The sequence below is a fragment of the Myotis yumanensis genome, unplaced genomic scaffold (assembly GCF_028538775.1).
Source record: "Myotis yumanensis isolate MYYU_CA2020_CCGP unplaced genomic scaffold, mMyoYum1.0.hap1 SCAF_3, whole genome shotgun sequence".
Classification (NCBI taxonomy): Eukaryota; Metazoa; Chordata; class Mammalia; order Chiroptera; family Vespertilionidae; genus Myotis; species Myotis yumanensis.
In genome coordinates this window covers 146,589,172-146,611,206 of record NW_027223754.1, presented here as the reverse complement: position 1 = coordinate 146,611,206, position 22,035 = coordinate 146,589,172, and the positions used below count along the sequence as shown (strand labels likewise).

Below are 22,035 nucleotides of genomic sequence, written 5' to 3'. Positions count from 1 at the left end.
AGTGTGTGCAGGTCGACCAACACATCCGTGACGGTAAGGGCACACATGTCCACGCTCCACACTGTGGCGCAGTGAACAACCCCCTATCACTACGGATGGTGCTCTCAGTTTGATTATGTTTACAGGCAGGGATCCAGGTGGCATTCCTCTTGATGTAAGAATTCATCACTTCTCTTCACACCCTTCTCTACCACAGCCCTCCACACTGCAGCCCGGCCTTGCACTGCAGCCCCTGAGCTGACTACTTTGGCTTGAACCTCTGGCAGGAGAAAGGGGTGAGAGAATTCACTTTAGGCACAGCCGTCGCCTTCGGCTTCGGTGCTACTTAATCCCTTCCCCCTCTGCCCAGTCCTTTTTTTGACTGTCCTATTTGTCCAAATAGCATTTGGATCATCTTTGGATCCCAAGATTCATAGGACAGCAATGCAGCAAAGCCAGCACACTATATGCTCTCCCCAGCCCGTCCTTTCTCCTCTTCAGTAAATATCAAAACTGCCAAAAACCAGGGCCCAGGGGATTGCCTCTGCAGCCACGTCCACACCCGTTTACAGCAGTCCTGTCATACAGGTTGGATTAGTTTATGTAGAACAACCCATGGACACTTTGGTGTGGAAAATAGTATTATATAAAGCTTAATATTAAACACTATGAAAAAATACATATTTACAGAAGAAACTACAAAATACAGCTATGTACAATAATATCTGTTACTTTTAAATTACATAAATTCTTTAAAATTCTCCAGATTAATAAATTATACATAGTATCAATAGAAATAGTTGGCACCTCTGTAGGGCATGAAGCGAGTTAAAAAACAAATCACACAGTGAATAGCTTTTCTCCAGGATAGCTTCGGGTGCATCCTCAGTGCCTGGGATAGCCCGCATCTGAAAGGAAGGACACTGTAATTAGAGTCGGTAGCAGGGCACGTCACAGTTGCTGTTCTGCTTCTGAAACTTACAAGTGGGAAAGACCAGTGAAAGTGACTAAAACGCAATATAGTTTAAGGTGAGACGAGCCCTGTGGGGGCCTGGTCATTCCATTCAGAACCATCTCGAATTGGAAAGGACTAGCGATTCTGGGCCGAGCCCTGTGGTTTCACAGATGAGCCCACAGGCCTAGAGAGGAAGGATACCTGAGGGTAACACAGCTTGTTAATGTTACTTATCCTAAAGCTAGGACCTGAATCCTAACATTCAGATGCCTGGTAACTGTAGTATTCTCAGCTTCCTTCAGGAGCACCCAGGATTACTCTAAAAAAAGACTCTTGAGCAAGTCAAAACAAGACAAAGGGACCTCCCAGCTCCCTCCTTCCTGGAGCTTCTTAAAGAACCTGACATGCAAAAACCTTAATTTACTATACAGATAAATTAGGGGGTAATTATTTACAATACAAAAGGATTATCTGGTTACAAAGGACTCCTTTAAATAGCAGTTCTCTCTTGTATTTGTGCTTTACAGTTTACCAACCAACGATTTCACATACTGGCTAATGGGTGGGTGCAGAGAGTGCAGAGAACAAAACAAAATTGAAGATCATTTAGAAATGGAGATAAAATAGCTCTGAAATAATGTTTTTTTTTTTTTTTTTTTTTTTTTTTTTTAAAAAGGTCTGATGTGTAGATGCTGTCCCTGTGGCAAGGACCTGAGACAAGACCTCTGCAACCAGCTCTGTGAGTGAACCTCCAGCCCCGCTCCCTTTCTCCCAACCCCCACCCTCCAGAGGCTGGTAGACATGGCCAATGTCTTGACTGCAACCTCATGAGAGCCCCTGGGCCAGAACCACTTTGTTCAGCCCCTTCCAAATTCCTGATCTACAGAAACTGTGAGATAATAAATGTTTGGGCTAATTTGTTAGGTGGCAGGAAATCACGAATGCAATGATTCCGTGTGCTGAATGAAGCTTGAATGATGGTCTGCAGTGGGAAGAGGCATGCAGACCCTCATTTGTCAAGTGAGTATTGTCTGATCAAAGCAGTGCCTTATAAAGTTTATATATTTTTCCTACTGAATATTTTATTGAAAAAAAACACACGTTACAGGCTTGTTCTAGAAAGTTTAAAAAACCATAAAGTGAAAGAAAACCATATATTATTTTATTGGTAAGAGAAATTTATTTTACTATCGTAGTATATTTCTTTCCAGTCTCCCCTCCCCCCACTATGTGTTGTTTACATTTCTTTTAAATTCTGCTTTTCTTACTTATAAAAATATCCATGTTATTATATCTTAAAAAATATAGTTTTTTAAGACTGAATTGTATTCTGTTCAGTGAATGTACCATGGTATACTTAGTCCTCCATTATTAAACATTTAGTTTTTTTCACTCAAACTTTTAACTATGAAAAGCTTCATGCATAAATTTGTCAGTACTTAGGATGGAAGTAGAGATACCGGCTGACAAGATAAGAACATATTAAGAACGTTGATACATATTGGCAAGTTTTTCTCCAAAGGGATTTTACAATTTGAACTCCCAGTTGTGATTTCAAAGCATCCTCCCGAGCAGTAATCCTTAGCACTTAGAAATGTTAAGCAGAGTCTTTAATAGAGGGCACCCCAGGCCAGGTAGTAAGAGCGAGCAGTGGCATCAGTGTTACCTGTGGGAGTCCCCTCCCCACTCTGCCTCTCTCCGCTTTAAGTCTTCAATGGTTTCCGGATCAATTATATCTTGATAAATGAACCTGTAAGTTAGTGAAGTAAGGTCCTACCTCTGTGATACTCTGGATTCACATTTTCGTAGATTGGAAACAAGGGGTTTTCCTGTTCGCTCCGTAGCTTCCTTGCTCTGAGGACATCTCTTACACACTGATGTAGGTAGACATACTGACACTGTGAAAAGCAGAAAACACGTCAGAGAAAGGCAAGTCCAAAAAGATGAGAGATTATCACAAAACAAGAACAGTACTGAGATCCTGTAAGATTAGCAAGTTTCTTGATCACCACTTCATTAATGGTCTCTACTACATAGAAGAGTGACAGTATTCTATTACCACTAAGATGAGAATGATGATAATGGGCAGAGAGGTGGTGTTCATTCCTTTTTCTTACATTCATACAATATGTATTTATAGAGTATGTTCTATGGAGGCTTACTACTATCTCTGACACATGGTATATTCTCCACAAATATTTATTAAATGGATGAATTAATGCCAAACACCGTGCTATACATTTTACATACATTATTTCATATTTTGACAACCTTGTGAAGTAGATATAATTATCCATATGAATGAAGACTCAGAGAAGTTAAGTAACTTCTCCAAGGTCACAAAGCTAAGAAATGGAACCCTAGGATTTGATCCTAAATTGGCCTCAAACTTCATGTTCTTTTCACTATACCAGTTTTCTTAGATGAATCCTAGTTGCATTACATTATTGAATGACAAAAGCATGTCACTGTGTATTCTGCTGTTTTATTTCCTTTCTTTTGGGAGTATAGTGAGAAAAAGGAAAGGTATACAATAGACACCAATGGGACTATCAGTTCTTTGAGGGCAAGTTCAGTGTCTTATCTGTCTTGATTCTCTCAGCATTTGAGTCAGGCTCATGGAAGAATCTCAAAGACGTTGGCTGACGGCAGAGAACTACAAAGGGTTACACAGTAGGGATAGCCACACCTGTCAACTATCTGAGAGCTAACTACTTCAAAAACAGAAACAAATATAGATGAGTCAGTGTTTGGTGACTATAAAGACACCATGAAGACCTCATAGGAGATCAGTCACAGGCAGCTAAACTTGTGCAATGGGCCCCATTCCTTACCACCAACTGAGCTTTCCAATAAGGGAATGTATGTCCATGTAAACTTAGCACGTGGCCTTGGGCTCCCTTAATGACATATCAACTGCTCCAGGGAAAGAGGAGGTCAGGAAGAGAGCACAACACCACGTCAGGGATGCTGGGCTCCTAGTCTGCATGCACCTGGCCGAGGCTAAATCGTGAGGCTTTTTGGGATCTCAGTTTCTCCATCTGTCAAACAAGGATGCAAAGGTCTCCTCTACAGCTAATATCCTCTACCATTATCCAGTTAACTGCCACGTGTCCAAAACGCAAACCATCCCACACGCCACGATAGACGCTTATGGCATACAAATGGTTATACCCCACTTCAGGGGACACGACTTTGTGTTGCTGTCAACTAGATGGACCCCATGATCGAAGTGGTCAGCCTTAGAGTATTTCATAGGTTGAGACACCAAGTAAAACTATAAGATCTTCCCTCACCAACTATCTTTAAAAGTGAACAAGTATTTATTTTTATGGGTTGGCACTAGGCATTGCTCCTGATTGGAAGTTAGCTTGGTCAGCTACTCAGGGGACTTCATAATGTAGGTCTGGTATAATCATTAGGACAATTCAAAGACACAAAACAATCATAAATGAGGCCTGCATTAATATTAACTATTCTCTGTCTTTCTGCTCACAAACCTTGCTCACTTGTCATGAGGGTTTTATACCACCTTGATCTTGAAAATTCCAGGAGGGCACTACCCTGAAAACAGTTGTTAGCATAGGCAGTCTCTTTTTGGCCATCTTGAAAACAACCCACCGAATTATGACAGACACCTGTCTGCTTCCTCCCATTCAGAGCATGATTCACATTTTAATTCTCCTCAGATATTAAATTACTTTGGGACCTGAGCATTCAGTGGTGAATGAGCTCTAATACCTCTATGTGATGCCTTATTAATAAATTCTTCAACAATGATCCACCATGGGCTTTGAGACCAGTTAATGTTCATTACTTTGCCTTGTCTTAAATATAAATTCTTTTCCCAGTAGAATGTTCTTGAAAAATGATTACGACTGAAACCTTCAGGTTGTTAATGTGCTTCATTCACAAAAAGTAGACAAAGTCTAATATATGAACCTCAATCAAAAGATCATTTTTTGCTCTGTTTAGCTAACTGGTGAAGCCTCAGATCCACTCAATTTGCCAAAAGTTGTAATATTAGATAATTTTTATAGGATTATACATAAGGCCTTTTCATGGTTCATGAGTGCAGAGTTGAGCAGAGGGGCAAATAAGCATTGCAGAAAGTGGGAATTTTCTCTCGCTTTTTTTCCCCCCATAGCAAATGAAATCCCAAACAAATCCAGATATTAATCTGGTTTTGTGTCTTTGAATTGTCCTGATGATTATACCAGACCTACATTATCAAGTCCCCTGAGATATGTGAACAAATACCTATAAGGTGATAAACATAAGTCAGGATTGTATGTAAAGCTTTATACATAAGAAGAAGTGATCAGATTCACTTCTGGGGGATGGCAAGTATCAAGCTAGAGAGAAAAGGTAACATCTGTTAAGATTTTGAGCAAAGAAGTAGGACATTTCAAATGATGTAACTAGCATGAAGGTACACATACTGCACTCACTGCTAGAGCCAAGCCAGCCTGCCAGGCTGGGCCCGGGCTCGGAGGCTGTAGGAGCAGCCCACCTCAGCAGAGTCCTAAAACCAGGCAGATAATATCTGGATTTGTGTGGGATTTCATTTGCTATTGGGGGAAAAATAAGGGAAAGAGAAAATTCCCACTTCCTGCAATGCTGATTTCATCATGAACAGAGGAATCAAAGTTCATCCTGGCCCAGGGAGGGGAACAACCCTAAAACCATGGGGGTGGGTGGTGTTATGACAGGAACATGGAGAAGTAAGCTGGGGCCAGGTTACAAAGAGGCTTGGACACACGGATGAGAGTTTGAACTTCATTTTACAAGCGATGGAGAGCTTTCTAAGATTTCTGTGCCAAGAGTTACAAGAGTGAGTTAGCTAGAGAACTTGGTTGGTGGCAGTGGTGATGAGGAGCTGTCCGGACAGACGCTGGAGACAGCAGACTCACTGGGAAGTCACTGCAATATGCCCAGTGAGGGTTGGGAAAGGCTGGGCAAGGGCAGGGGCAGTGGGTGAGAGACTAGGACAGAGAGAAAGGTGCTGGCAGAATTGACAGGCCTCAGTGGCTGTCTGAATGCGAGAACTGTGGGAAAAGAAGTCAGACCCCGGGCTTAGGCAATCAGATGGAGGGCAAGGGGGACGGAAACACTGTCACCTGAAACCGAAAGGAGCGAGAGCAGCAGTGCTTTCGTTGTTATCACTGCGGTTTGTGTTTTGAAAGACAGGTGACGAGTTGTTTGAGTCAAGATGACTGGAAGGCTTCCAGGAGGACCTGTCTGGCAGCCAGGTGCTTAGAGGAATGCTGGGAAAGGAGAATGAGATTTGGGAAACATGGGCGCGTACGGGAGTGGGGGCCATCACAAAGAGTAAAGGTAGAGGCAGAAGAGCAGCACCTTGAGGACAGAACCTCAGAAAAATCAAGCCGTGAAGAGGTACCCTGAGGAAAGAGAGCCACAAAATCCTCAGAGAGGCAGGAGAATAGACTGGGAAAAGGAGTTATGTCCAAGAGAAGGAGGGCAAGCTTTGCACATCATGGTACCCCTGTGATATTTATGATCGGGAGTGCTCAGAGCTCTGGGCAGGTATGTGGAAGGGACACATGACCCCAGAGGCCTCTAACAATAACCAGGGAGTCTGAACATACACACATACAAACACACCCTTTGAGACAACTTTAAAGGTGATAACCTCCTTTTCTTAAGATTACAGATTAAGTATTGGTTTGAGTTTGCAGAAGTGACAAACTAATAATGAAACATTGGCACTGATGTTTTAGCAATGTAATTGTGAAATATTTGTTCATTCATTTAATAGACAAAAATCCTATCTAATAATAGACAAACATGGTAATTGACAGTACCTTCACTATGCTTCCCATTGGCTAATCAGTGTGATATGCAAATTAACCACCAACAAAGATGGTGGTTAATTTGCATACGTAGGCTCCAAGTGGTGGAGCGAGGCCTGACGTTTCCGGGGCCCGTGGAGCAGCAAGGCCTCATGGCTCTGGGGCCGGTGGAGCAGTGAGGCCTCACGGCCCCAGGGCTGGCAGAGCAGTGAAGCCTGACGCTTCCGGGGCTGGCTCCGCCCATAACTCGGCCAGAGCGAAGGCCTGGGCCCCAGGTGCCAGAGGCAAACCGGTGCCAGCAGCCAGGGAAAGGAAGGCCTATTGCACGAATCTCTTCATGCAACAGGCCTCTAGTGTATATCTATATCTATATCTATATCTATATCTATATCTATATCTATCTATATATGTATCTATACGTATATCTATATCTATATCTATCTATATCTATATCTATATCTATATCTATATCTATATCTATCTATCTATATATGTATCTATACGTATATCTATATCTATATCTATCTATATATAGATAGATATAGATATAGATATAGATATAGATATAGATATTGGCTAGAGAGAAGGAAAACACATTTCTGTCCTCTAGGAACTCGAAGTCTTATGGATAACTGGTATAAAACTGTGACATAATTCCGCCACCCTTCATGAAATAACAGAGCTAGACAGTGGTCCTCAGTGGCTGCCCCAACCCTAAGTGAAAAGCTGATGGGGAGCATGAGAGTGGATGTCACTGTCAATTCCATCGGCACTGACAGAGACTCACACAGACAGGAAGTCCTTCCTGACATGATACAACAGGAAATACTCAGCACCATCCATCCGTGAAACACTGCGGTGGTAAAAAGGGACCTGAATTTAAGGGAGCCTCACACTGGCAGACAAAGACTATGGGGAACAGATGACACAGTACCACCAGGAAAACGCAGTCAGCCACATCCAGAATGTGGGAAAATCAGCAGAACAAATGAACTGGTCTCTTTAACAAATATATGGCATGAAAAACAAATTAGAGGGAGGATCATTATAGATTAAAAGAGATTTAAAAAAGACCTCAACCAAATGCAATGTGTGAACATTGTATTCTAATGCAAACCAGGTATGGAAAGTCATTTTTGACATAATTAGGGATATTTAAACACTGACTGAATATTATATGATATTAAGGAACTATGATTAGATTTGTTAGGTCTGATAATGATACTGTGATTATAATTTTTAAAAGAGTCCATATTTTTAATTTGCACATTCACACACACACACACACACACACACACAGTATTTAAAGATGAAATGATAAGTAGAATTTTCTTTAAAATAGTCCAATGAAGGCATGTGAACCAGATATGTGGGATGTAGATGAGAAAAGAACACAGAATACCGATAATTGCAGAAGCTTGAGTTTGGGTAGATGGAATTTCATAATATCATCTTTCCTAGTTTTATGTATTTTTTAAAAAAATCCAGAATAAAATAATTGCTCTAATGAAAGCACTCCTGGGTCAGGGCAGTGGTGGTGGGAGAGGATCCCTGGTGTGGGCACTGCCTGTAGGAGGCAATGACACCAGTGTTTTCCCATGTGTCATGGAGTATGAGCTTCGCATGAGATTACCATGTGCTGCACAAGAAAAGCATTCGGGGTCAAGGAGGCTTTGGGATAGTGCATTTAAAAAAGCTCGGGGGAGCTCTGCTGCAGTACAGCTACTGCGCGGTTTCCAGATGTGCTGTAATCACGGACAGGAGCATGTAGAACGTTCCACTTTTTTAATCATGGGAATTATTTTTTAAATTACCTTTTAAAAAACTAATTTCTGCAAGAGGAAAGGAGAGGGAGAGAGAGATAGAAACATCAATGATGAGAGAGAATCATTAATCATTGATTGGCTGCCTCTTACATGTCCCCTCCTGGGGATTGAGCCCACAAACATGTGCCCTGATAGGAATTGAATGTGACCTCCTGGTTCATGGGTCAATGGTCAACCACTGAGCCACACCAGCTGGAGAGGAATTATTTTTTTTTAAATAGAAGATTTTGATGCATCACTATGTTCATTGCAGCATTATTTGCAATAGTCAAGATATGGAAGCAGCCTAAGTGTCTACTGATAGACAACTGGATAAAGAAGATGTGGTACATATATACACAATCCTTGGCCATAAAAAAGATTGAAACCTTACCATTTGCAACAACATGGATTGACCTGGAGAGTATTGTGCTAAGTGAAAAAAATCAGACAGAGAAAGACAAATACCATATGATTTCACTTATATGTGAAATAAAGAGCAAAGTAAGTGAAAAACAAAACAGAAACAGACTCATAGATACAGAGAACTAGGGTGCTGGGCTGATGGTTGCTAGAGGGGAGCGGGGTTGGGTAAAAAAGAAGAAGGGATTAAGAAGTGGTAGTTACAAATAGTCATGGAGATGTATATCAGTAAATAACAGCACAAGGGATAGAGCCAATAACATCTATACTAATAATAGAGGAATATGCAAATTGTACGGGATGCTGTCATGTAAAGACCAATCAGGACCGGGACAGGGCCACAGCAGAGAGCTTTCAGCACGCCTGCGCCAGGGGTCCAAATGGCGCAGAGAGGAAGGGAGAGCAGATAGGCAGTTAGGGGGATCAGGCCAGGAGGGGAGTGCAGATAGGCAGTTAGGGGGATCAGGCCAGGAGGGGAGGGCAGTTAGGGGGATTAGGTGAGGAGGGGAGAACAATTAGGGCCATCAGGCCGGCAGGGGAGCAGTTAGGGGCATCAGGCAGGCAGGCAGGTGAGCAGTTAGGAGCCAGTGGTTCTGGATTGCGAGAGTGATCCCGGATTGGAGAAGGTGCAGGCCAGGCTGAGAGACAACCCCCTCCCCCTGCCCCCGTGCACAAATTTTGTGCCCCGGGCTTCTAGTTAGTAATAACTATGTGTGGTGTCAGATAGGTATTAGACTTACAGGGAGGTCATTTCAAAAGTTATATAAATGTCTAACCATCTGCTGTACAATTGAAACTTACATAATATGGAATGTAATTGAAAAATAAAAGAGTTTTCAAAAAAAGTTAAATAGAGGATTTTGCAGAGTTACCTAGGAAACAGAAGGGTAAGAGAACTTGGGCTTTGGAAGGCAATTAACTGGGAAATGACATGCTTGGTCTGTGTGGGGACATGGCCTGGTGCAGAGGCTGTGGGCAGTGGACTTGCTGCTTAGGGCCCCGGGTTCTCTAGAGCAGGTTCGAGTGCCAGTCTGGCCATTTCACAGGTTTATAGCCCGAAGCCTCTGAACCTCAGTTTTCTAGCCTGGAAATGGAAAATAATAACTCTCTTATCAGGTGATGGTGAAAATCTAACGAGTTAACATGTTCAAAAATGCCCTGCAAATGCCAAAGGACCATAAATGGATGGACTTATCCTTCCCAATCAATGAACACTTCTTTGGTGTTTCCAGAGTTGGGGGGTGCAGCTGGGGCGGGGGGCTGGAGGAGAGAAGAGATTAGAATCTGTTTCCTCTTTACTAACTGAAGTTCTTGTGCTCACCCACCAGCCAATCTGAAAATGATCTTCAAGATGGCCTGGCCTTTCTCCCAGGTATAATGCATTGATCACAATAATCTGTCTTCCTGCCCACCCACCGGCAGAAGATGGGCAACCAGCTCAATGAAGAGAAGGGTACACACCATCCTGAAGGTCGCTGAGATTTGAAATGACAAGTCCTAGACAAATTGTGTCCTCCGTGCTCTTTCTCTTCCCAATGAGTCAGTTATTTCCCCTTCTCAGATGAGGGCCTCGGGCATTTGGGGGCTTTGGGAGGGAGGCACGGAGAGCGGTCTGTGTCCTTCCGCCTGTGACTCTTACCTCTGTCTGCACCATGTGAACCCTGTGAAGCCGTAGGTCATGCACTGCTCCATAGATGTCCACAGAGTCTTTGGAGTCTAACTGCTGGAGGATTCGGTCCAACGCGATGAAGGTTCCAGTCCTGCCCACACCGGCACTGGAAGAGATGGGGAAGGAGGGCCGAGCCTGTTTATTACATTGGCCTTTCTTTCTTTCTTTTTTTAAAAAAAATATATTTTATTGATTTTCCACAGAGAGGAGAGGAGAGGGATAGAGAGCTAGAAACATCGATGAGAGAGAAACATCAATCAGCTGCCTCCTGCACACCTCCCACTAGGGCTGTGCCCGCAACCAAGGTACATGCCCTTGACCAGAACCGAACCCGGGACCCTTCACTCCACAGGCCGACGCTCCATCCACTGAGCCAAGCCGGTCAGGGCTACATTGGCCTTTCAAGAGGGCATCCAGAGATGAGCAAATCTTTCTTTTCCCTTCCAAGTTATGGGAGGCTATAGGAACACGTCTTCCTCTCCACATGCTCTCTCAAAGAAATGCAACCTAGAGCCCCAGCCTCTACCTCTTTCCCTCACCTCCCTCACTCCCCCAGGGGTAGGTACTGCTCTGCACTTGGTGTGTATCATTTCCAGCCATGTTTTTATACTTCTCCTGCATCCATGAACAATATAATCATTTTATGTGTTTCAAAAATTTACTAAGACATGTTTCATGTAGTTTTCTGCCAACTTTTCCACTCAGTATTGTGTTTTGAGACTTATCCATGTCGTTACCCACACATATATACTTTCTCTTAACAACTCTATAGAGTTCATAAACCACTGCTAGTCCATCCACCACTAGTCCATTTCCTCCTGTTAAAGGCACTCACATTCTGTTAAAGACCATGTTGCTGTGAGAACCACTGGCACACATGCGGGCATTTGCTAGGGCTGATAATAGAGGTAGAACTGCGTATCATAGGGTGTGAACCCCTTCACCTTCACTAGGGATTGACAGTTGCTCCCCAAAGTGATTGCATAACCTGGGGATTTTTGCTGCACGTATTTCTAAGAAAAAGAACAGTTCTCCAGTGGCCCCAGGTGAACATGCCTGCCATTCCTCAGGAGGCAGGAAGCTCTGTACCGCACATTCCTATTAAAAGCACCAGGGTTCCAATGACATATAGAAGCAGGGCTCCTAGGGTGCTGGGCTGATTGGGAGACAGTGAGTGCCTTTGACATTTCTTACTGTAGCAATTCCCTGCTCCGTATTTATTAGTGCCATTCAGTTAGGACTATCAAAGTGTTGCTGCAAACATTAATTAGGTAAACACTAGGAGAGAGGAGAGAGAGAGGGAGAGAGAGATGGATTGCTAGGTTGATTTTATGGGCACACAGTAGTCTGAAGTCAAGAGAATTCAAGAGGGAACATAAATTTAAGAGCAAAGTTGGGTGCTACAGATGGCAGGTGCTACTCAACTGGGAGGGAGGGCTAAAGCAGGATCTTAAAGGACAGTTAGGGTTATTACAGATGGAGGAGAGAGAGAAGGCCATTGCAAGCAGTAAGAAGCGAAAGTAAGCGTATGCCGTCTCCATTCTCGCTAGAGTGGGAGGGGGTTCTGGGAACTTGGATGGGGGATGGGAGCCTGGAAGTCCCATGAGGACTCTGCATTTTTGTACAAAAGGAAAAAGAGCAAGAGAACAATGGTTGTTTGTGAAGAAAGATCTAGCTGGGCAGAGGGAGGCATGTCTTCCAGGCCCTGTTTTATTTATAGTTTGATATCGCTGGGCCCAGTGCCATGTGCCAAATAACCTCTGAGGGAAAGAGAAGGATGAAGAGTGAGGGTGAGAGAGAGGAGGGTGAGAGAGAGGAGGTATGTGAAGAAAGCAGAAAAGGAGAGAGAAGTCAGTGAAAAGGAATGAGGTTGGAGAGAAAGAGACGTGAGCTAACAACATCTGAGCCCAGACTCCTCCTCCTCCCACCAGATCCCCACCCTGCTGCCTTTTCCAGTCTCCCGGGTGTCATGTCATGGGCTCCGAGTGGCTGAGTACCTGCAGTGCACCACGGTGGGCCCGGCCCCGGGCGTCCTGTTGATGTAGTCCCTGACAGTCCGCACAAACTGGATCAGGGACTGGGTGGTCTCCGGGACTCCGTGGTCCGGCCACACCGTATAGTGGAAGTGGCGGATGAGCCTGTGTGTGTCGAGCTGCTCCTCCTGTGAGAGCAGGGAGGAAAAGAAGAAGAAAGATAAGGATAATAAGGCAAAGCTTCCAGCTTGACAGCTGTGCCCAACCAGGAACGCCTATGGGCTGCAAGGACAGGAGAGGAACCAGCAGACAGGCGATTCCCAGGTGACCTTCATCTTTCCAAGCTGGGTCATTAAATGAAATCGGACAAACCAACGCACACTGCATATCCTAAACTCCCGGATGGTCCACTCGGGCAGCACCGACTCTGAGAGCATCTGCAGGATGAGGTCCCCGTAGTAGAGGGAGTCCTGGTCTGCTGGCCAGTAATGGTCACACTTCACCTAGAGGAAAACAGACAGAAAAAAAAGTGAGTCCGGAAACGTGACTCCTCTGTGAACCTGAACTTTCCCTCCTGGAAAGGTCTTCCTGAGTGGGAATCCAGGATCAGCTGCTAAAGCCATTTGGCACCTGCTCTGCATTAACCTGCTCATTGCCAGCGCTGAAGCCCAGCTGCTGCTGCCAGTGAAGGGGAGACGCTCCCGGTGCGAGGAGTGAACCCCAACCTCTGGCTCATTTACCTTTCGGGCACAGTGGGTCATGGTCTCTTTAACTTCCTTAGCATTTCAGTTCCACTAGCAGGTAGGAACATCTTACAACTTCCTTTTGAAGAAAGATCTAGCTGGGCAGAGGGAGGCTCTGTCTTCCGGGCCCTGTTTTGTTTCTAATTTGGTATCACTGTCCTAACCTGGGCCCAGTGCTGTGCCAAATGATCTTTGAAAAGTCTGAACATTTATCTAAGCTCAAGATTACATGGAGAAAGACAGGAGAAAGAGGATTATGAACATATATTATTGACTACAGGTACTGGGCACTTTACAGGTAATTTCTTTCAACCCTCCAAGTAACCATATAAAGTAGAGGAGTATAAGTGCATTACAAGAGGTTTACTTCATTTGGCCAGTTAACTATTTTCCTTTGTTTCTGCAGACACAGCCCAAAGTTCATGTCTCCTTCTTTCCTAAAAGTAGGGGCAGAGCCAATGAGCCTGACAAGGCGTCTCCTCTCACCAAACACTGGAGGATGGAGCGACGGCTGGCCAGTTCATCCTTCTGTGTCAGGGCACTTCTGGTGTTCCCAGTCCTCAAATGGAGACACCTTGGACTGAAAGTTCAGGCCCAGGATCCAAATGGGGCCTCACCTCACAGAGCCTTGCTGAACTGGGTGGTGCAATTCACTAACAGTGTTCTCTCTCATAAGACCCTTACTTAGCTTTGCAGGAGTTAACTTTGGATGGCGGGGAAGAGCTCCCTCCAGATGGCGGAAAGCAAAGCTGGAAGTCAGGAAGAGTGTTTACTCACTCGGCCCTTCTCCACACACTGGGTCACCATGACAATGTTGTGAACATTCTGTTCCCACGCCATTTTCCAGAAGTCGTCCTTAGTGCCAGGAAGAGGTCCCTGTGTAGCGATGTATTCTCTTCTGAAGTTGTTGCCCTGCGATGAATTTACAATATGGACAGTCAGAAACAATAGGCCTCTTCAGAACCATAAACAAAGAGTGAGCTGCAGATGCGATGATATGTAGGTCTTGGCCAGGCCCCTGATGAGAAAAAGATACTAACACAAGTGTCAAGGCTTGGGAGCAGGAAGGACAAAGGCTGGAATGTTGAACTATTGTTAAGAGCCAAATTCCTTTTTATTAGGCTGGGTCTATTCTAAAAGGCAATGGAGGGAGGGACTCAGGTGATAATCTAGAAAACACTTAATCCACAATTGTGTGTGTGTGTGTGTGTGTGTGTGTGTGTGTGTGTGACAGATTGTCTGAGGGACAGATTTTAATCAGGCTCTTTCCCTATTTAATGGAGAAGCTTGTAGTCATTTGAGATAACTGACATTGGAATGTTGGTAAGAGAGGTCATGCAAGGGAAACTTAAGGAAATATAAATCACTGTCTACTGAAAACCTATCTGATAACATGCTGTGAGCCAGGACTTTCCTAGATCTTAATTAATCTTAATCACAACTCTCGGAGCTAGGATATTTTCACCCACTCATTCTGTACCCCAGCAATACAGAATTCCTGGCAGAACCTCCTGGAAGCTTTCTCTCCTTCCCTCTCCTCAGGGCCTCTACATTCTGTCACCTCTGCCACTCCCACTCCTCGCCCACCCAGACACGGCCTCTCAGCTGGCTATTCCTCATTTACCCTCCAAGTCTCAGCGTGTTGCCTGCTCTGCTGAGCTTTCCTCTATCTTCCTTTCTGCTAAGTGATGTTCCCCTGTTGTGGCAACTTCGAACCTCTTGCTACTAGACAGTGGTCCTTAGACCAGCAGCATGGGCTCACCTAACAGCTTGTGAGAAATGCAGAATCTCAGGTCCCCGCCACCACCCCTCTCCCCGCTCAAACAGAATCTGCATTTTAACAATGACATGGAGGTATGTTTTTCAGGGCATGGCCTGGTCATGTCCTGATGCCCCCAGTCTCCTGAGAGTTCTTTGAGGGTCAGATTCTATCTTACCAGGTTCCTGTGCAGCGCTCAGTATTTGACTTATAGCCAGCACTTAACAAGTAGTGCTCACTGAGTGAAAGAATGATGAGTTGAGATCCATATTACTTATCCTCATTGTTTAGAAAAGAAAATGGAGGTGACATAACTTGTCCAAGGTTACAGAGTCCAGTAAAGGGCAGAGACGGGACTGAAACCTGGATCTGTCTGATCTCAAAGCTTCTTCCACTGTAGGGTGCTACAGGAAGTTAGCAAGTTGACAGCCAGAATCTGAGCCCAAGGGTTTGACATAACCTTGGAGTTGTGTCTGTGGTTTTCAACAATCCAAGTAACTTCAAATCACCTTTCCTACCTACGCAGCCTTAGCAGGGGAGGTCCAACGTCTTTAGGGAGCTCTAGTCTTGGCCAAGGGCTGCAGCGAGAAAACGACCTATGAGAATGCATCCTGGGCTCATTAAAATCTCTTGTGACTATAGCCATTGTGTAAATGGGCCTTTAGCAGTGATTAAATGGACACCCTGTGTTTTATGGCAATCAGACACAGTCTTGCCTTCTAAAACCTGAGAGCAGTAATAGCATGTAGGAGAAGAGGTATCTCCCGTGTGGTCACCCATCAAAGCTTCATTGGGCACGACAGCCTAGTGGTGCACTCACAGGGATGTAGCTGGCATTGATGTAGTCGGAGCATGGGTCGTCATCGACATTGGACAGCTTCACTCGAGAGGCGTCATCTGGAAGGAAGTTTATTGAGACAGATTTGCCACTGAGTCTTAAGGTGATTTTCCTACGGTTTATGGAATGCTGATCCCACAAGGCCCCCACAAGGAAGAACCCTCATCTCCGCTTTGCAGATGAGGCTCAGACAGGATAACTCGCCCCAGGTTGCATAGGTGGTTCATAATCACACAAAGGACCAAATGCCTTCGGCAGTCCCCTCTGCGCTTTCCTTTGTAACACTATGACGTTCGCCCAAGGAGTGGCCAGCTCCCTCGTACTGCTGGCATGAATACAATGCAGAAAAACTGTGGCTTCAGCTAATACAGTGGTTCCCAACCTGTGGGTCTCGACCCCTTTGGCGGTCGAACGACCCTTCCACAGGGGTCTCCTAAGACCATCCTGCATATCAGATATTTACATTACGATTCATAACAGTAGCAACATTACAGTTATGAAGTAGCAACAAAAATAATTTTATGGTTGGGTCACAACATGAGGAACTGTATTTAAAGGGCCAGAAGGTTGAGAACCACTGAGCTAATAGGATAAGGATAATTAAAATATGTAATAATTATTTAAAAACAGTTGCTAACTGGAGACTTTGTTAGATAAACTTGAGTTGGCCTTTGCTGTTGGCCCTGTTACTGCTCGGAGGCTTCCAATGTGAAATGTCAACAAGAGGCCTCTCGGAACCAGAATTGAAACTTGTTACCCATTTGGAGGGAGGGGCGATAACACCCACGCCATCCCTTTTTAAAGGCATTCAGAGCCTCAGATCTCCCAAATCCACCCATACCATATTTCTTTAGCCCATTTTACTCCTGAAAAAAAAAGGAGAAATGGCTAGAGGAGGACAATATTATAAACTTCAACACGAAACTCACAGGGCAATATATTGTTGTATCGATTTTTCCCTCTGTTCTCCGGCAAGAGTGCAATATCACATGGTTGATTTCGACCCACGTCTTTTAAGTCCTATGAGGTCAAAAATAAATTTGCAAGTAGAGAATATGAAATAGAAGAAGACAAATCATACAATCCTTGAGATGGATTACAATATGAGAATACATACACTAGCTACTGTTCATGGAATGCCTGCTATTCTGTAGGCATTAGCTCTGGTCCCCACAGCAGTTCCACAGGAGGCGTTCTCATCTCCATTTTACAGAGATGGCTCCGACAGGATAACTAACTTCCCCCAGGTCACATAGGTGGCAAAGCTGGGAACAGAACCCCAAATCTGGGCACTTTTCACCAAAGCCCATTATTTCCCAGTCAAGCAAATGGCCAGGGTAACTGAGAGCCTTAGGTTTGCATTTGCAATTTGTTCATTCTTTCTTATCATCGGATTCAAGATTTGCTGCGCAAATCTGGAGATGAAATGGCCTGTGAGATTGGGTGGTATGTTGTGCGGGGAAGAGATTCGGGCATAAAAGAGCACTCAGTTGAGATCCTGCGTATCCTCCTAACTCCTGAGCCCAAATCAGCCTGTGATTCCACAGGAAAGCTTGGGAGGAAACTTCTGCCGAGGACTAGGTGCCAAAGCATAACTGCATCTGAGTTGTACCTCGTACTCCTTGGATAGAAGGTAGTTGGAGTCGGCCTGCAGCTTCATGAAGTGCCCTTCAAACTGATTTACTTTTATTGGGCTAGAATTAAAATAGAACAGAAGGAAAATTAATGAAGGAAACATGCCATAACCAGTTAGAGCTCCATTTCAAAAGCAAATACAATAGTAATTAATGAGTTTTCTCTTACCAAGAAGTTTTCCGGCTACTGTGAAAGGAAGCCAAAAGAAGAAAGACCTCATTAGTAAACCTCACGTAACACAATCAACTCATCTTTCAGCAAATGGTGTGAAGGAAGATGTGGTGCTCACCCTTTCTGGCCCAGGTTCAAGTGGACAGACAATGGCCGATCCCGGCGGATGCTCAGCTGGGCAGAGGGCCTTTCTCGACCATGGCTGTAACATAAGGAAGAGGACTTACATTCTAATTATGAGACATATCACATTAGGACTTCAACACATTTTCCATTTATGGTAAGGCTGTGCATGCTTGTGCACATATGGATTTTTCAGTATTCACGTAGATTGACACCCAGCCACCGTCTCTTTGTGGGGGGGAGGGGGAAGAAAGGGGAAGGAAGGGAAGAGAAGAAGAACATAAAGAAATAGACTTTTCCCACTCAGAAACGGATCTCTGCAATAGCTGAAGATTTGTCTTCTGGTTTTTGGCTACAGGTCACAATCACTTCCCACACTCTCAATAAAACTTTCCTTAAAAAAACCCCAGTAAACCTTAGATGCAAGACATGACATCAAGAGGGAACACAGCGTGCCAAATAAAAGAAATTCCCCAAGAGGCGAGAGTGTGGCATTGGGACCACATGCTTTGGTTCTTTTTGGTCTCTCCTTAAATTAGCACAGCAGATATGAGCCATAAAAGGGTGATGTCAGCCATACTTTTCAGCATATTCCAGAAGAGTGATTGGGTACACAATTTGCACACATCTCTGTCTTCATGAGGAGATGGAACCACACACGTGTTTTTATTTTCCTGTGCAAAAGGTGTTGTTTCACACTCAAATAAAGCTTCACACAGCCCCCTAGTCATTTGGAGAGGGCAGACTTCATTAATGGTGTGTAGAGAGGCAGACAAAAGTGAGTCCCGGTTTTAGGGTTTGACTTTTGTTTTTCTTGAGAAGCAAAGGTGATTTAACCGAGAGAAATTAAATTATTTTTCCTTCTTACTGTTCAGGCTAAAGGGCATTTTCAGTTGCATATTTAAGGTTCAGGGCCCAATCACTAAAGGGATTTTTGTACTCACCTCGTTCTCCGCCTGCAGATGAATAAGGCAACAACGGCCACCAGCATGCCAATTAGGAACAGACCAGCACTCACGCCTTCAATGACTCCAAAAAAAGGCTCTACAGTAATACAGATGGAAACAACAAACCCAGGTGGGCACATTAGTGCTAACAGACCAGGGAGCTAGAAGCTCTACCTCCCCGGGAACATTATTAAAGAAGAATTCAAATGATGCCCACACTGAGGCAGTTCCTATCTGAAGTATGGGAGTACGCAGCTGAGAAGATGAAACGCTGGTGGGTCATTATATTTTTGAAGTTAATGTTATTTAGCTTTTAAAGAGATTTTGGACTTGTTTGTGCTTGTATATAAAGCTTGGGGCCCTTAAAATAAATGCCAGCAGTTTGCCACCAAAATAAAAATGTTATTTCATTTGTATAAAACAAGTTACAGCATCTGGGACTTTAGCCAATCCAGTTCATGGCTGTGAGTTATTTTAACAAAATTTCATTTTTATTTTCTGGTATAATACTGCCACTGGGAGTTTAAGAGCAGGTAAGAGTAACCCATTTTTTAAATAGTTTTATTGAAATATAATTAATGTATCATACAATTCACCAATTTAAATTGCATAATTCAATGATTTTTAGTATAGACACAAAGTTCTGCAAATAGCACCACATATAATTCTGTAACATTTCCATCATCTCTCTCCCCCCCAGTCAAGAAACCCCATGCTCTTAGCTGTCATTCTCTATTCTCTCCTCTTCCTAGCCCTGGCAACCACTAATCTTTTTGTCTTCATAGATTCACCTATTCTGGACATTTTACATAAACTGAATCATAAATATGTATTCTTCTGTAATTGGCTTCTTTCATTAGCATAATGTTTTCAAGGCTCAGTAATATTGTAGCATTGATCAATATTTCATTCCTTTTTTATGGCTCAATAATATTTCATTCTATGGATATCTCACATTTTTAAAAAATATATTTTATTGATATTTTACAGAGAGGAAGGGAGAGGGACAGAGAGTTAGAAACATGATGAGAGAGAAACATCGATCAGCTGCCTCCTGCACACTCCCCACTGGGGATGTGCCCGCAACCAAGGTACATGCCCTTGGCCGGAATCGAACCTGGGACCCTTCAGTCCGCAGGCCGACGCTCTATCCACTGAGCCAAACTGGTTAGGGCTGGATATCTCACATTTTGTTATTCAATCATCCATTAATGGATATTTGGGTTATTATGAATAAAGCTGCTATGAATATGTGTTTACAGGGTTTTGTGTGGACATATGTTTTCATTCCTCTTGGGTATATACTCAGGAGTGGAATTGCTTGGTTCACATTTTGAGTAACTGGAAAACTGTTTTCCAAAGCAGCTACACCATTATTCACTCTCACAAGCAATGCATGAGGTTCCAATTTCTCCATATCCTTGCTAACACTCGTTACTGTCTTCTGGATTATAGTCATTCTACTGGGTGTGAAGTGGTTTCTTACAGTGGCTTTAATTTACATTTCCCTAATGACTTCTGATGTTGAGCATCTTTTCATGTGTGTATTGGATATTTGTTACCTTTTTTGGAGAGATGTCTATTCATATCTTTTGTTATTTGTCTTTTTATTATTGAGTTGTAAGTTAAGAGTTCTTTACATATTCTGGATACTAGCACCTTATCAGATATAAGATTGGTAAATAGTCTCTCCTATTCTGTGGTTTCACTTTCTTCATGGTCTCCTTTGAAGTACAAGAGTTTTTAATTTTGATTAAGTCCCATTTATCTATTTGTTCTTTTATTGCTTGTGCTTTTGGTGTCATACCTAAGAAACCATCTTCTAACTCAAGGTCACAAAAATGTACTCCTTTGTTTTCTTTTAAAAATTTTATTGTCTCAGCCCTTACATTTAAGTCTAGGAATTAGCCCATTTTTGAAGTTTCATTTTGTGCCCTTGAATTTTTTATTTAATGTTGCATTTCAAGACTCATCAAATCAACACAATCATCTTTCGTTTAAGGTGGTTAATATTCTTTTTTAAAAATATATACTTACTATCTTCCTTTACTGAAGTCTATATAATTTTTACTGTATAACAATATTTCAAAGAGGAAAGACTTGTGTTTACAAAGCCTTTACTTAACATTAAATTATAAGTAAACATGTCTTAATTGTGTTCTGATCTCTTTTTGGCTTGAAAAGTGAAAGATTGTGCCTATACTTGGCATAAATAGATGGGGGTGTTTGTGAGGCTGAGTCATTTTTGTCCTGCAGCATGGCAGACTGTTTTAGCTGTAAAGAAGAACTTCCTGAGACCAAGGACCATGGAACATGGGCTTCAGGGAAAGACTGGGGCAGATCATGATAACGAGGAAAAACCTGCTGAACAATGATGCTATTCTCAGCCTTACTGAAATATTCCAAGGCAGTGTGGTGTACAGGTTAAGGATGCAGGCAGAAAGGGCCAGAACACCAGCTCTACTATCTTCCCCAGCTCTATTAGGCTTTATTCAGTATGGTCAGTGAAAGTGTCCTTGATAAGCCCAGAAATCTGAGTTCCTTTAACTCTTGGTGCCTCAGTCCTCACCTTTAAAATGGGGGTGATAACAGTATCCACCTCAGAAGGCTGAAGTTAGGCTTGGGTAAGTCATTCTATGCACAATGCTTAAACCTACCTCCACAGAGTAGGCAACCCCGTAAACACTAGCTACCACTATTACTCAGGCTTTCCCTCTAACATACATGAGAAGTCTCTTTCATAAATTTATGTAAAGCCTGTTAACATTTTTTATGGTGTGAAAACAATATATAACAAGCCAAAGGGAAAAAGCTGCCTATAATCCCACTACTTTGAGATATTCCTTGTTAATACGTTGCTATTTTTTCTTCTAGTTTTTAAAATATATTTCTATGTATATGCATGTATGCATTCGAAAGCCTTTTGTATCTACTTATATTTTGACCTGTGCAAGCTCTTTATTTAAATAAATTTATTAAAAAATGTATCTTCAATAAAGATCTGGTACCTCTTTAAAAAATCTGGTACTTCTACCTTTTCTAGATTAATTCTCCTTGGATCCGTTCTCCTACAGAAGTTGTGAATTCCTTGAACCCGCATCAATCCACAATCACATACAGATTAACTTCCAAGTGAAAATAAATGTTCCCCCCACCATCAGCCAAGTTGTAGACCTCCCCACGAGAGGTCCCTGTGGGTGAC

The 22,035-nt window shown here is 43.2% G+C and overlaps 1 protein-coding gene across 2 annotated transcripts in view; it reads right to left on the bottom strand.

Moving 5' to 3' along the window:
* Positions 1-602: 602 nt before the first annotated feature.
* The window catches only part of PTPRB (protein tyrosine phosphatase receptor type B), a 99,321-nt gene continuing 77,888 nt past the window's right edge, over positions 603-22,035 (bottom strand). For both annotated transcript variants that reach the window (XM_070409731.1, XM_070409732.1), the window contains 12 exons: positions 18,831-18,930; positions 17,882-17,965; positions 17,761-17,778; positions 17,570-17,651; positions 16,887-16,977; positions 15,940-16,016; positions 14,138-14,272; positions 12,998-13,120; positions 12,642-12,805; positions 10,615-10,750; positions 2,712-2,832; positions 603-887 (listed from right to left, as the gene is read on the bottom strand). In XM_070409731.1, the coding sequence (XP_070265832.1) occupies positions 865-887; positions 2,712-2,832; positions 10,615-10,750; positions 12,642-12,805; positions 12,998-13,120; positions 14,138-14,272; positions 15,940-16,016; positions 16,887-16,977; positions 17,570-17,651; positions 17,761-17,778; positions 17,882-17,965; positions 18,831-18,930 (1,154 nt within the window). In that variant the 3' untranslated portion in view covers positions 603-864. The remainder of the gene's footprint in view (positions 888-2,711; positions 2,833-10,614; positions 10,751-12,641; positions 12,806-12,997; positions 13,121-14,137; positions 14,273-15,939; positions 16,017-16,886; positions 16,978-17,569; positions 17,652-17,760; positions 17,779-17,881; positions 17,966-18,830; positions 18,931-22,035) is intronic.